The sequence below is a fragment of the Pleurodeles waltl genome, chromosome 10, assembly GCF_031143425.1.
Source record: "Pleurodeles waltl isolate 20211129_DDA chromosome 10, aPleWal1.hap1.20221129, whole genome shotgun sequence".
Taxonomy (NCBI): domain Eukaryota; kingdom Metazoa; phylum Chordata; class Amphibia; order Caudata; family Salamandridae; genus Pleurodeles; species Pleurodeles waltl.
Window position 1 is genome coordinate 225,694,849 of NC_090449.1, and position 13,889 is coordinate 225,708,737.

General features: G+C 46.5%; 1 protein-coding gene across 2 annotated transcripts in view; it reads right to left on the reverse strand.

The window, feature by feature from the left end:
- Nucleotides 1-13,889, reverse strand: part of SMG1 (SMG1 nonsense mediated mRNA decay associated PI3K related kinase) — a 1,401,298-nt gene that overhangs the window by 888,555 nt on the left and 498,854 nt on the right. For both annotated transcript variants that reach the window (XM_069210224.1, XM_069210223.1), the window contains one exon: nucleotides 282-429. In XM_069210224.1, coding sequence (XP_069066325.1) covers nucleotides 282-429 — 148 coding nt within the window. The remainder of the gene's footprint in view (nucleotides 1-281; nucleotides 430-13,889) is intronic.

The following is a 13,889-nucleotide window of genomic DNA, read 5'->3' on the forward strand; positions in this document are numbered from 1 at the left end:
ATAGCAAAACACATATCGATTACATATCAAATGTACTTGATAAGGGAGAGGAGGAAGAAATATAAAGCCTGCTAAGTGTCAATTTCACTTGTTACAATTTGAAAGAAGTTGTAACAAAGTGACAGCATAATTTGATCATTTTTGCCAGTGTGCATTCTGTCATTTAATGTCCAAAACATTTATTGGGCGGAATGTCCCCTTTAATTTGGATTTGCATACATGCATAATTTAAAGAAATTCTACATCATGTTCTCATGACAAAAATCAACCATGAAACTTACTCTGTAACTGATTGCCACTTCTGTTCATCATCTACTTGGTCAAAAGCTGATGTGAGACAAACTGAACTTCTGAGCAACTGAACTTCTAACGCTTTATGAAGTTCTCTTGGGTCCGGACTTAGTACGCTAGGAAGAAGTTTCTTCATGTCTGTAAAAAAACAAACAAAAAAAAAACATAGCACTCAAGCAATAGATCTTAAAAAGGCAAAATATTTTGTAATAACTTAAATCACATCAAGTACATGCAACAGGCAATGTACAAAGAATCTAGAAAAAAATAAAAGGTTGACAAATGAAAATAAATATTTTAAATAAAAGCCACTGCACTGATAAACTAAATAGTGAAAGAAATATAAAAAATAGTTGCTGGGCATGACGTGTACCTAACACAGATAAGGAAAAGGTTACTTAACCTGTAAGCCTTGGTCTGTAGCATGGAGTGCTGCAGATTCACCTGATCTGCATATTCCTGACATCTAGTATTGGGTTCAGACATTTGTAAGTTATTTTTCTTCAAGTAAGTCTTTCGCATCACAAGGTATACAGCGGCAGGGTGAGAGCAGCATGGAGCGGTGAGTAGACAAAGTGGTGCACATGTGTATTGCGAAAGGAGCTTGAGTAGTAAAGAGAAGAGATATTTGATCAAAGCTACACACTTTCAGGGAGGAAGCTGGGCAAATGTGAATCTACAGCACTACACACTATGAACAGATACTTACACAGTAACATTTTCTGTTCGTATCATGTGTTGCTGCAGATACACAAGCTCTGCAAAGAGGGTAAAGCAGTCCTGCTTCAAGTGGTGGCTAGTGTGTGGATGATGAATATGGTCCATCTGGCCAACTATAGCCTGATGTCTGGAAAATATGTCCACACAGAGTGACGTTCGGTGAACGTACGTGGGGGTGATCAAGGTGAGTGCTTTACATCTGTCAGGCACGGAAAGAGTGGGCCCTGGAGTAATAGTTTTTTTTTTTTTTGACCTTGTGCTAGCTGGTCTGAAAGCACTTAACTATCCATCTAGCAATAGCTGCTTTGGATAGAGGCTGACAGTTGTGAGGCTTTATGAAGGCTACAAAGGGTTGGTTTGACTTAAGAAATGGATTAGGATCAGAGCACGTTTAATATCTACAGTGTATGGGGCTCTCACTGCTACGAAGTCCAATTGCGGAAAAAAAGGATGGGAGTCTAGTTAAGGTGGAAATAGGAAACCACCTTAGGAAGGAACTTGGGGTTGGTTCTTAGCACCACGCTGATCTTATGAACCTGAATTGAAGGTTCCTGTAATGTGAGTGCTAGCAATTCACTAATGATTGTGACAGAAGTTATTGCACCATGGAAAACCATGTTTCAGGAGAGGTGGCAAGCGTGGTTTAAAGGGAGCCCCACAAGGCTAGCGAGGACTAAGATGACTTTTCACTCTGGGATGGGGAGAACCTTTGAACTGTTGGGGGGGAGGGGGGAGTGCTTGACTCACCATGAATGCAAAAAGAACAAGTGATGGATAGAGAATGCTGGACAATGTCAAACATTCACCCCAGTTCAGGGATCTGGGCCTAAATCCATTGTTTTTTGCTACCCCTGTCGTTCCAGTTTGGACCCATCCATGTGTAAATCAGCCTTGAGCCTGTTCCCATTGGGAACAGGGGGTCAAGACTGATTTACACATGGATGGGTCTAAACTGAGGTGGCGTGGTGAGAAAAATAATTTATGGATTAAACCCAGGTCTGTGACTGGGGTGAAGGTTTGATTGGTTCTTCATTCTGTCCATCATTTGTGTTGGTTTGCTTTTCTCACCCTAAGTGTAACAGATATTCCCAGACGTGTGTCCCGGGGCTCACTATGCCACTGGATTCAAGCTAGCTTGGCTGATGAACGGTGATACCCTGAATCCGGTTCCAGGATGCTTGTTTCCGGTCCAGGGAGCACCTGGCCTGGGAGTTCGGGCTGGACTGTTCCCAAGAGGAAAAGAGTCAAGACTGATTTGCACATGGTTGGGTCCAAACTGGGGTGGCATGGTGAGCTAACAAACCAATGGATTAAACCCAGATCTGTGACTGGGGGTGAATGTTTGACTGGTTCTGCGTTCGGTCCATCATTTGTGTTTTTTTGCTTTAGTGACCCTCCATGAAGGCCGTAACCACTAGCTTGCGGGAAAGGGAGAAGTGTTCGTAAATTTTGCATGTAAGCTGCTATGGCAGCTAAGTGAAGCAGTACGGTAGTATAGGCTAAACCAGATTTCTGGAGCTGGAGAAGATCGGATATGAGATCCTGGACAGCAGGTTTTAGGAATTCCAGGTGTTTAGGAATGTAATAATGGACGAATCTCTTCAACTTGGTGCGTAACATGCCTGCTGTGAGGAAATGGGTTTTATTATATGGGGTGGTTGTGCGACCTCACCGTGTAATACACTTAACAACCACTCTTGGACCAGTAGACTTTGTCTGTCAAACCTTAAGCTCAACCTTTGACACCTGTGTGTAGGAAGCTGGCAGGCACTGCGATCGGGCAGCAGGAATGCCCACTAGACGCTAGGGATTTTTTTTTACTTTTTGTTTATTTATGCTATTTTTGTGTCGGGGAGCGGCCCCTTGGGCAAGGGTCGCTCCCATTTGGGGGGCATGTTTGTTGTGGCCAGATCGGCCTATTTTCAGGCTGATCTGCCCCCAAGGGGGGCAGAAACCACTAGACGCCAGGGATTTATTTTTTGTTTATTTCCGCTGTGTTTTGTGTTGGGGAATGACCCCTTGGGCAAGGGTCGCTCTCATTTTGGGGGCATGTTATCTGTGGCCATTTCTGCCAACCCTTGGGGGCAGATCAGCCTATTATTTTTAGGCAGATCTGCCCCCAAGGGGGTAGAAACCACTAGAACGCCAGGGATTTTTTTTTTATATGTTTATTGTTTTTTAGGCCCACCTGCCCCCAAGGGGGGTAGAAGCCACTTAGACACCAGGGATAGTGTGTGTGTTTGTTAGTGGAGGGGGGGGGGGTGGCCCCTTGGGCAAGGGTCGCCCCCCCTTTGGGGGCAAGTGTACCAAGGCCATTTCTGCCCCCTTGGGGGCAGATCGGCCAATTACTTTTAGGCTGACCTGCCCCCAAGGGGGGCAGAAACCACTAGAACACCAGGGATTTTTTAAATATGTTTATGTGGGGGGAGGGGGGCATTGAACTGTTGCCAATTTCTGCCTATTTTTTTTTTAGGCCCTAGGGGGGCAAAAGCCACTTGGGCACCAGGGATAGTATGTGTTGGGTTTTTTTTTGGGGGGGGGAGGGGGGCAGGCCCTTGGGCAGGGGTCGCTCCCCTTGGGGACACACTACTAAAGGTATTTTCTGCCCTCCTTGGGGCAGATAAGTCTATTTTTTAATAGGCCCATCTGCCCCTATGGCAGAATCCACTTAGGCACCAATTTCTAAATGCTTGACGGTGGGGTGTTTTTCAACTAACAAAGTATTTGCATTTGTGATAATTATTTTTTCTCCTTTTTGTTCTAGTTCAACGCTTTTGCTTTCTTTGCTGTGGCTCCTTGCGGTTTTGGCAGTGGTTGACCTGCGGTTTGCATAGCTGCATGTTTTAGGTGAGTAAAAACCATTTACTCCAAAGGAGTATTGTAGACATGCATGAATGACCTTGTTTGCAGGTGGTGTACTAAATGCAGGATTGTGTGTGAAATTGTCCTTAGATTTGTGCACAATGATATTTGTGTTGTCTTATTTCTAATTTGCTTTTCTTTCTTTCTTTTTAGTGGGATATCATTGGTGATTGCTGTGTCTGTGCAGAGTAGTTGCTGGTGAGTCAAGCGTTTTCAGGCAAGTGAGCGGTATAGTTTTTGAGTTTATAACTCTTACGGATAACGCAACACTTTATTACTTATCTTACACAGTGCTGGCTGTTGGTGGTGCGTTTGTCCAGTTAATTTTCGTAGGAAAGATCATGGCTAGCCGCAGGATGACCGCTCAGTAGGTGGTTGGTATGCTTTTTGAGTCATTGTCTGATTATGAGACGTACTCTGCATCTGAGGCAGAGGTGGAAGTGAGAGAATCTGGCAGTGAAGTTTGTCAGAGAAGAATCTTCTGATGAGGAAGCCACACTCAGTGCAGATGAAGGGCCTGTTTTAGAGGAGGACACTGATGTGCCATTAGTGCAGCAACTTGGGGCTGAAAGGTTTCCCGTTAGAAGACCTGAACTCTGGGTTGCCCCAAACATGGAGCAGCCAGAGTTGCCTGCCTTTACTAGTCTCCCAGGGTGTAGTGTCCATAAAGAGAACATTTTGCCTGTCAATTTCTTTGAGTTATCGGTGGATGATGCGTTTTTGGAAGAGATTGTTGAGCAGACTAATTTATATGCGGAGCAGCATTTGAGGGACAACGTTGCTAGACTAAGGCCACACTCTAGAGCTACCCAGTGGATTCCCACAAATTTGGAGGAGATGAAAAGGTTTTTTGGGTTTGACTCTCTTGATGGGGTTGATAAGGAAGCCATCACTGTCTTCTTATTGGTCTACTAGTCCCTTGATGGCAACAGCTTTATTTCCTGCAACCATGAGTCGTAATCGGTATTTGCTTCTTCTTAGGATGCTGCATTTTGTCGACAATGCATTAGCCTTGCCACAAGATCACCCTGATTCGGACCGTCTTTTTAAGATTAGGCCTGTACTTGATCATTTTGTAGATCGGTTTTCAGAGGTCTATGTTCCAGGCAAAGAAATAGCTGTGGATGAGTCTTTGGTCCTCTTCAAGGGACGTTTGGTTTTTAGCCAGTACATTCCTAGCAAGAAGGCACGATATGGAATTAAATTGTACATGCTGTCTGAAAGTAGTACAGGATATGTGTATAGTTTCCGTGTCTACACTGGTAGGGATTCCAGTATTGACCCCCCTTGGTTGTCCTCCCACTTTTGGAGTTACTGAGAAAATTGTGTTGGAACTTGGTAGACGACTGTTCAACAAAGGTCACCATTTGTATGTAGAGAACTTTTACACTGGAGTGCAAATTGTTCAAGGAATTGTTTAGAGTGGACACTGTTGCTTGTGGCACATTTTGTTGTAACCGGAGAGACTATCCAAGGGAGCTTGTCTGTAAAAAAAAAAACTTGAGGGGACAGTGCAGTGCCTTGCAGAATGATTAGTTGCTAGCTGTGAAATTTTCAGACAAGAGGGAGGTCTACATGCTAAGTACAATCCATGATGAGAGTACTTCCCCTGTGACTGTTTGTGGCCAGGTTGCTGAAGTGCACAGACCTGTGTGCATTTTAGATTATAATAAGCACATGGGAGGTGTAGATAGAGTTGATCAGAGGTTGGAACCTTATACTGCTATTCGTAAGCCTTACATTTGGTATAAGAAGTTAGCAATTCACCTCTTCTACTTAGCAACTTTTAATGCTTTTATTGTGTTTAAGGATAGGTCTCCAGAGTCAAAGATGACATTTGTGAAATTTCAGGAGTCAGTGATAGAGAGCCTTATTGTGGAGGAACAGGCGAGAGTTCCTAGAGAAGCAGTGGTGGAGGATGTGGCTAGATTGAAAGATCGCCACTTTGCTGAGCACATTCATCCCACGCCCAAAAAAGACTTTCCAGCTAAGAAATGTAGAGTGTGTGCTCGAAGAGTTATCCGGAGGGAGACTCGAATGTACTGCCCACATTGTCCTTCAAAGCCTGGGCTGTGTGTGGGTAGTTGTTTCAAGAATTACCACACCCAGAAGAATTACTGGGAACTACCATGAGTGTAAACTGCCTGTTTTATATTTTCATGTGTTCGGTTTAATGGTTGGCATTTCTGTCATGTACTTAGTTAGAGCTTTTGTGTTTGTAGATTTGTAATTATTTCTAATTAGTTAGTGGTTTCTTTGTTTTAAACCAAAAAAAAAGTGATGCCATTGTGTGTGGAGTGGCGCTTGGCTGACGGTGTATATATTGACTTTCTGTTGGCTACTGCAACACACTGCCAGCCAAACGCCAGTCCACACACTCCCATCAGCTGGTGTGATTGCTGTATCAGGCATGTGGGTGTAACTAAGTGATGGACCCTTGAGTGGTGCTGTCTGTCGATGCGAGTGCTGTAGTGTGCTGGGCCCGTGGCTGGCGGCATGAATGGCCTTGTGCATGTCATGTATGAAAGGTGTGTGAACGCACTGTAAAGCAGTTGGTGCCTTGCAGTGGCTTTACAGCTCACGAGCTGTGAGTCATTGGTTCAGTTTTTTGACCTGTCAGTTATTAACAGTGCATTTCATTTTTGTGAAATCTCTTGTTAATAAAATTTGACCCACTGAACCATCACTCACTCTCGTGCCAAATCCAACCAGTATGTGTGGCAAAAATGACAAAACCTGCTCCGCTGTAGTCAGGGGTCGCATCACACCTATAACGCGCTAGGTGTCTCAGGTGGGACCCCAATGATTAAGCATGCCACCAACTTGGTTGGTGGGTGAGGGGTCTTTTAAACATAACCTAAGTGTTTCTTTTAACCATTTTAGTGTTTGGAACATCACATAAGTATGTGGACACACCAAAATGATCTATCGCAAAACTACCTGTGTTTCGGGAGGGCGCACCTATATTTTTGATCCGGGGTGCGTCCTTCATCTAGGGAAATCTACCAAACACAGACATGTTTAAAAAATAGACACCCCAAGGAGTCCAAGGAGGTTTGGCTTGCCTGGATCCCCCAACATTTTCTTACCCAGACTCCTAGGCAAACCACAAAATTTGCTTAAAAAAATCATATTTTTCTCACTTTTCATTGTAGGATCACCACTGCGGCACTAATTTCCTACCACCCAGTGTTCCCCTCAGTCTCCTAAGTAAAATGATACCTCACTTGCATGGGTCCCCAAAGCAGAGTCAGCCTAAAAGATGTATAAACGAAAAATATGTGCTTTTCAACTCGCTGTGCTATCCCTTCAATCTCTACAGGTTGTTGGCATTTTTCTGTTGCAGGCACCTGGGCCACCCACACAAGTGAGGTACCATTTTTATCAGGAGACTTGGTGTAACGATGGGTGGAAGGAAATTTGTGGCTCCTCTCAGATTCCAGAACTTTGTCAAAGAAATGAGGAAAAAGTGTTTTTTTGGCCAAATTTTGAGGTTTGCAGAGGACTCTAGGTAACAGAACCTCGTCAGACCCCCATAAGTCACCCCATCTTGGATTCCCCTAGGTGTCAAGTTTTCAAAAATGTGCAGGTTTGGTAGTTTTCCCCAGGTGCCGGCTGAGCTAGAGGCTAAAATCCACAGCTAGGCACTCTGTGAAAAACAGCTCTGTTTTCTTTGTGAAAATGTGGTGTGTGTCCACGTTGTGTTATGGGGCATTTCCTGTCGCGGGCGCTAGGCCTACCCACACATGTGAGGCACCATTTTTATTGGGAGGCTTGGGGGAATGCTGGGTCGAAGGAAATTTGTGGCTCCTCTCAGATTCCAGGACTTTGTCATCGAAATGAGAGGAAAACACTGGATGCCGAAAAAGCATTTGATCGAATAGAGTGGTGGTACCTCTTTGAAATCTTAAAACGCTTTGGGTTAGGAGACGGTTTAATTAATAAAGTGCGTCTACTATATGATTCCCCTATAGCCCAGGTGAACTGTGGAGGGTTTCTCTCGGACACCTTCCCGATTCCTAGAGGGACACGTCAGGGTTGCCCATTGTCCCCTCTCCTATTCCTACTTCCTGTAGAGCCCTTGGCAGTGGTCATCTGTAGATCCAACCTTGTATCAGGAATCCCGCTACCAGGCGGAAACTCCGTCATCTATTTGTATGCAGATGACATATTACTTACCCTCAGATTTACCCAACGCCCTTAGAGAGATACTAATGGAATTAAAAAACATATTGGGGTACTGGATCAACTGGGATAAAAGCGAAGCTTTACAACTTTCCCCAGTCACAGTTAGCACCTCAACACAAGGACTACCAGTCAAGTGGAAACAATCCTGACTCCGATACTTAGTTAGCGACATAAACATGGGGCTGGTTAACGTAGTGACAGATAATTTAGACCCACTACTTAGTAATATGAAACAGGATTTTGAGAAGTGGAGGCAGCTAGGCCTTTTTATGTGGGGCAGGGTGCAAGCGGTGCGGATGGTGACCCTACCAAGATTTCTATACGTCCTAGGTATGATCCCTCTACATATACCCCTACCTTTGCTACGAGAGATAGACCGCCGTATCCGCGCTTTCGCCTGGGGATCTATGCGTCCGCGACAACCCAGAGCCACCCTGTTAGCCCGACGTGATTGTGGCGGGCTAAACCTCCCCCCGGTCGAACATTATGCCTCCGCGCTACACCTCTCACAACTGGTCTTCCTACTCCCGAACGCAAGAGACCCACCGTTATTGGTGGACATAGAACGAGCACTTACAGGAGCTCCCTACGGCCTCCAGATGCTCTATGATACGGCGCTATCTCAAACTCCGACATTGCCTGATACAACGACTAGGACCCTCCCCCTGACGACTCCCACTCTCTCCAGTGCTACACTACCTGGAAACTTGGGGGCAACTGAAGGGAGCAGTATCAGGACTACAGGCATTATTGAATCGACACCTCTTCTCACTCCCCCTCCTGAACTCCCTTAAGAATAAATGGCAGACGCGCCTACAGACTGACTATGACCTAGAGGACTGGGCTGATTTGATCGAAGCCAGAGATTGCGGAGCACGTGAGGCCTGCCTAAAATTCTGTCTCTTTAAGACCCTACATGACTGGTACTGGACCCCACAGAAACTACGCACGGCAGGACTCCTATCCTCATGCAACCTGCTGGAGATGTCCGCACTTGCGCTGCGATTTAATTCACATCTTACACAATTGCCCAGCCATACAACCTTTTGGCGGTCAGTGGGAAACACCCTCCGGGAAGCCCTACCTCTTCCACCACTCCTCACCCCATCTCTCCTATTGCTGCACGATACTGGAGAACTCTACAATGTTTTACGAACACAAAGTCAACTACTACATACAGCGCTGGCCAAGGCAAAACTATGTATTCTCAGACACTGGCGTGCAGCGGCCGTTCCCTCCCATGACGAATGGCTGGTGGCAATGTACCAAGCAGCAACACATGAACAACTCATTTATACCTTACAAGATAGAACAGAAGTGTTTCTACAGACCTGGTCACCCTTCCTCTCAGGGCCACAGGACTGTACCCTTTTCAAAGAAATCTACATCAACCCACACAGCGGGAATGTGCCCTTTACAACATCAAACTATACACAGCCATCCCCTTTCGTGCTTTTCTCCCAGAACCCAGGCATTATCTCCGATTGGAAGCTATCACACAGCTTCCTGTAAACCCACTGGCCTCTCGTTTTTGTTTCTGTTTTTATTTTTATTGTTAGTGGCCTGTTATCATCACCTATCCCACCATCCCCCCCCCCCTCACCCCCATGCCCCTTAACGCCCCGTAACTTTGTTCTACCATCTCCACGCTATCCCCACCACTACAATAATTTCCTTCCTGATTATATGGGATCCCTCCCCACTCGGTCACCGCTACTGTTATTTCTATACTTGTTGCCACCACTGATATTATCACAATCCCTATCGACGACATCCCTAGCATCAACACTCTTTTTCCCACACCCTTATTGATCTATATCCCTGGCCCCTCCTTATCTCCCCCCTTTTTATTTTGATCTTTCATCCCTCCCTTTCCACTATCTTTCCTTATTTCTCTCAGTAAATACGTACCGTTCTCCCCCCCATCCTTGATCATCTCCCATCTATATTATGCAACATCTTGAATTATATCCCCCAGCGGTTAGCAGTGCACTTTTGAGAGGCTGTTGGACCTCAGTCTCGCACCCATGTCACTATATCAAGGTCCTCAGTAAGATTAGCTCCCATATATCGAAACTGAGGCGCCACCTCAGCTTTTCCCATACCATACTGGATCACCATATATCGCCCCTAACTTTAAGCCCACACATGGAAGTTATTCAAAATCACCTCTTCCCCCCTCTCATCTGTTGCTCCCCCACAATATACATTTATCTTTACCCGTATCATGTATATATTTTATTCACCAGGAGGAGGACCACCTTCCACTAAGAAAGAAAACCACCCGCATGATCCACCCCTAGAGATATGGGATGAGGCGATGAGAAGATTATTTCACTATTATTAAGCCCGACTACTATTATAACGGGACTGCATAATGAGAATATCATGGAGCGAATGGGTTCTTGTTTTCTTTTCTTTTATAAGTCTGTCATAATAAGACACGGATTGAGTCCCTATTTGTATTATTTTACGATAATTCTCTACTTTGTCAAATAATATTTTCGACGCCAATCGATAACTAGGAATGTAAATACTCGCGCAAACTGTTTAAATAAGCGAGCATGTGTATTTATAACAGAATATAGAACTTATACTTGTATATGTCAACCAAGCTGAGAGAAGCTACGATTAGAAATAGGAATGGTATAAAATATTTCTTGTAAACTGTGTAAAGTGGTGAAAACAATAAAAAAAATTACTGTAAAGAAATGGCTCCCTGTTGCAGTTACCCCCCACTTTTTGCCTGATACTGATGCTGACTTGACTGAGAAGTGTGCTGGGACCCTGCTAACCAGGCCCCAGCACCAGTGTTCTTTCACCTAAAATGTACCATTGTCTCCACAATTGGCACAACCCTGGCACCCAGGTAAGTCCCTTGTAACTGGTACCCCTGGTACCAAGGGCCCTGATGCCAGGGAAGGTCTCTAAGGGCTGCAGCATGTCTTATGCCACCCTAGGGACCCCTCACTCAGCACAGACACACTGCTTGCCAGCTTGTGTGTGCTGGTGGGGAGAAAATGACTAAGTCAACATGGCACTCCCCTCAGGGTGCCATGCCAACCTCACACTGCCTGTGGCATAGGTAAGTCCCCCCTCTAGCAGGCCTTACAGCCCTAAGGCAGGGTGCACTATACCACAGGTGAGGGCATAGGTGCATGAGCACTATGCCCCTACAGTGTCTAAGCAAAACCTTAGACATTGTAAGTGCAGGGTAGCCATAAGAGTATATGGTCTGGGAGTCTGTCAAAAACGAACTCCACAGCTCCATAATGGCTACACTGAATACTGTGAAGTTTGGTATCAAACTTCTCAGAATAATAAACCCACACTGATGCCAGTGTTGGATTTATTAAAACATTTATCTTAGAGATGCCCCCTGTATTTTACCCAATTGTTCAGTGCAGGACTGACTGGTCTGTGCCAGCCTGCTGCTGAGAGACGAGTTTCTGACCCCATGTGGTGAGAGCCTTTGTGCTCTCGGAGGACAGAAACAAAGCCTGCTCTGGGTGGAGGTGCTTCACACCTCCCCCCTGCAGGAACTGTAACACCTAGCAGTGAGCCTCAAAGGCTCAGGCTTCGTGTTACAATGCCCCACGGCACTCCAGCTAGTGGAGATGCTCGCCCCCTGGACACAGCCCCCACTTTTGGCGGCAAGTACAGGGGAGATAATGAGAAAAACAAGGAGGAGTCACTGGCCAGTCAGGACAGCCCCTAAGGTGTCCTGAGCTGAGGTGACTGACTTTTAGAAATCCTCCATCTTGCAGATGGAGGATTCCCCCAATAGGATTAGGGATGTGCCCCCCTCCCCTCAGAGAGGAGGCACAAAGAGGGTGTAGCCACCCTCAGGGCTAGTAGCCATTGGCTACTAACCCCCCAGACCTAAACACACCCCTAAATCGAGTATTTAGGGGCTCCCAGAACACAGAAAGACAGATTCCTGCAACCTAAGAAGAAGAGGAGGACTGCTAGGCTGAAAAACCCTGCAGAGAAGACGGAGACATCAACTGCTTTGGCCCCAGCTCTACCGGCCTGTCTCCCCACTTCTAAAGACACTGCTCCAGCGACGCTTTCCCCAGGGACCAGTGACCTCTGAATCCTCAGAGGACTGCCCTGCTCTAGAAGGACCAAGAACTCCTGAGGACAGCGGCCCTGTTCACCAAAGACTGCAACTTTGAAACAAAGCAGCAACTTTGAAACAACTTGCGTTTCCCGCCGGAAGCGTAAGACTTGCTACTCTGCACCCGACGACCCTGGCTCGACTTGTGGAGAACAATCACTTCAGGGAGGACTCCCCGGCGACTGCGAGACCGTGAGTAGCCAGAGTTGACCCCCCTGAGCCCCCACAGCGACGCCTGCAGAGGGAATCCAGAGGCTCCCCCTGACCGCGACTGCCTGCTCCTCAGATCCCGACGCCTGGTAAAGACTCTGCACCCGCAGCCCCCAGGACCGGAAGGATCCGAACTTCAGTGCAGGAGTGACCCCCAGGAGGCCCTCCCCCTTGCCCAGGTGGTGGCTACCCCGAGGAGCCCCCCCCCCCCCTTGCCTGCATCGCTGAAGAGATCCCTTGGTCTCCCATTGATCTCAATTACAAACCTGACGCTTGTTTGCACACTGCACCCGGCCGCCCCTGTGCCGCTGAGGGTGTACTCTCTGTGTGGACTTGTGTCCCCCCCCGGGGCCCTACAAAACCCCCCCTGGTCTGCCCTCCGAAGACGCGGGTACTTACCTGCTGGCAGACTGGAACCGGGGCACCCCCTTCTCCATTGAAGCCTATGCGTTTTGGGCACCACTTTGACCTCTGCACCTGACCAGCCCTGAGCTGCTGGTGTGGTAACTTTGGGGTTGCTCTGAACCCCCAACGGTGGGCTACCTTGGACCCAAACTTGAACCCCCTTAGGTGGTTTACTTACCTGCAAAAACTAACAAACTCTTACTCCCCCCAGGAACTGTTGAAAATTGCACTAAGTGTCTAGTTTTAAAATAGCTATATGTGATTTGCGTGAAAAGTATTGAAAATGTCACTTACCCAGTGTACATCTGTTCGTGGCATCAGTCCCTGTAGATTCGCATGTTTTGCATAGCTCGCCATCTGATGTTGGGCCGGAGTGTTACAAGTTGTTTTTCTTCGAAGAAGTCTTTCGAGTCACGGAACGAGTGACTCCTCCTTTTGTCTCCATTGCGCATGGGCGTCGACTCCATCTTCGATTGTTTTTCCCCGCAGAGGGTGAGGTAGGAGTTGAATTGTAGTAATAGTGCCCATGCAATGGAGTGACTAAGTATGTACCTATTTAAGGTTGAGATGATACATATACAAATAGTTGAAGGTAACTTCCAAACTGCTACAGGCTCCCGGGGAGGCGGGTGGGCACATGCGAATCTACAGTGACTGATGCCACGAACAGATGTACACTGGGTAAGTGACATTTTCAGTTCGATGGCATCTGTCGCTGTAGATACGCATGTTTTGCATAGACTAGTAAGCAGTTATCTCCCCAAAAGCGGTGGCTCAGCCTGTAGGAGTGGAAGTAGTTTGAAATAATGTTCTTAATACGGCTTGACCTACTGTGGCTTGTTGTGCGGATAACACATCTACACAGTAGTGCTTGGTGAATGTGTGAGGCGTAGACCATGTGGCTGCCTTACATATTTCTTGCATTGGGATGTTTCCTAGAAAGGCCATGGTAGCACCCTTCTTTCTGGTTGAGTGTGCCCTTGGTGTAATGGGCAGCTGTCGTTTAGCTTTAAGGTAGCAGATTTGGATGCATTTAACTATCCATCTGGCTATACCTTGTTTTGATATTGGGTTTCCTGCATGAGGTTTTTGA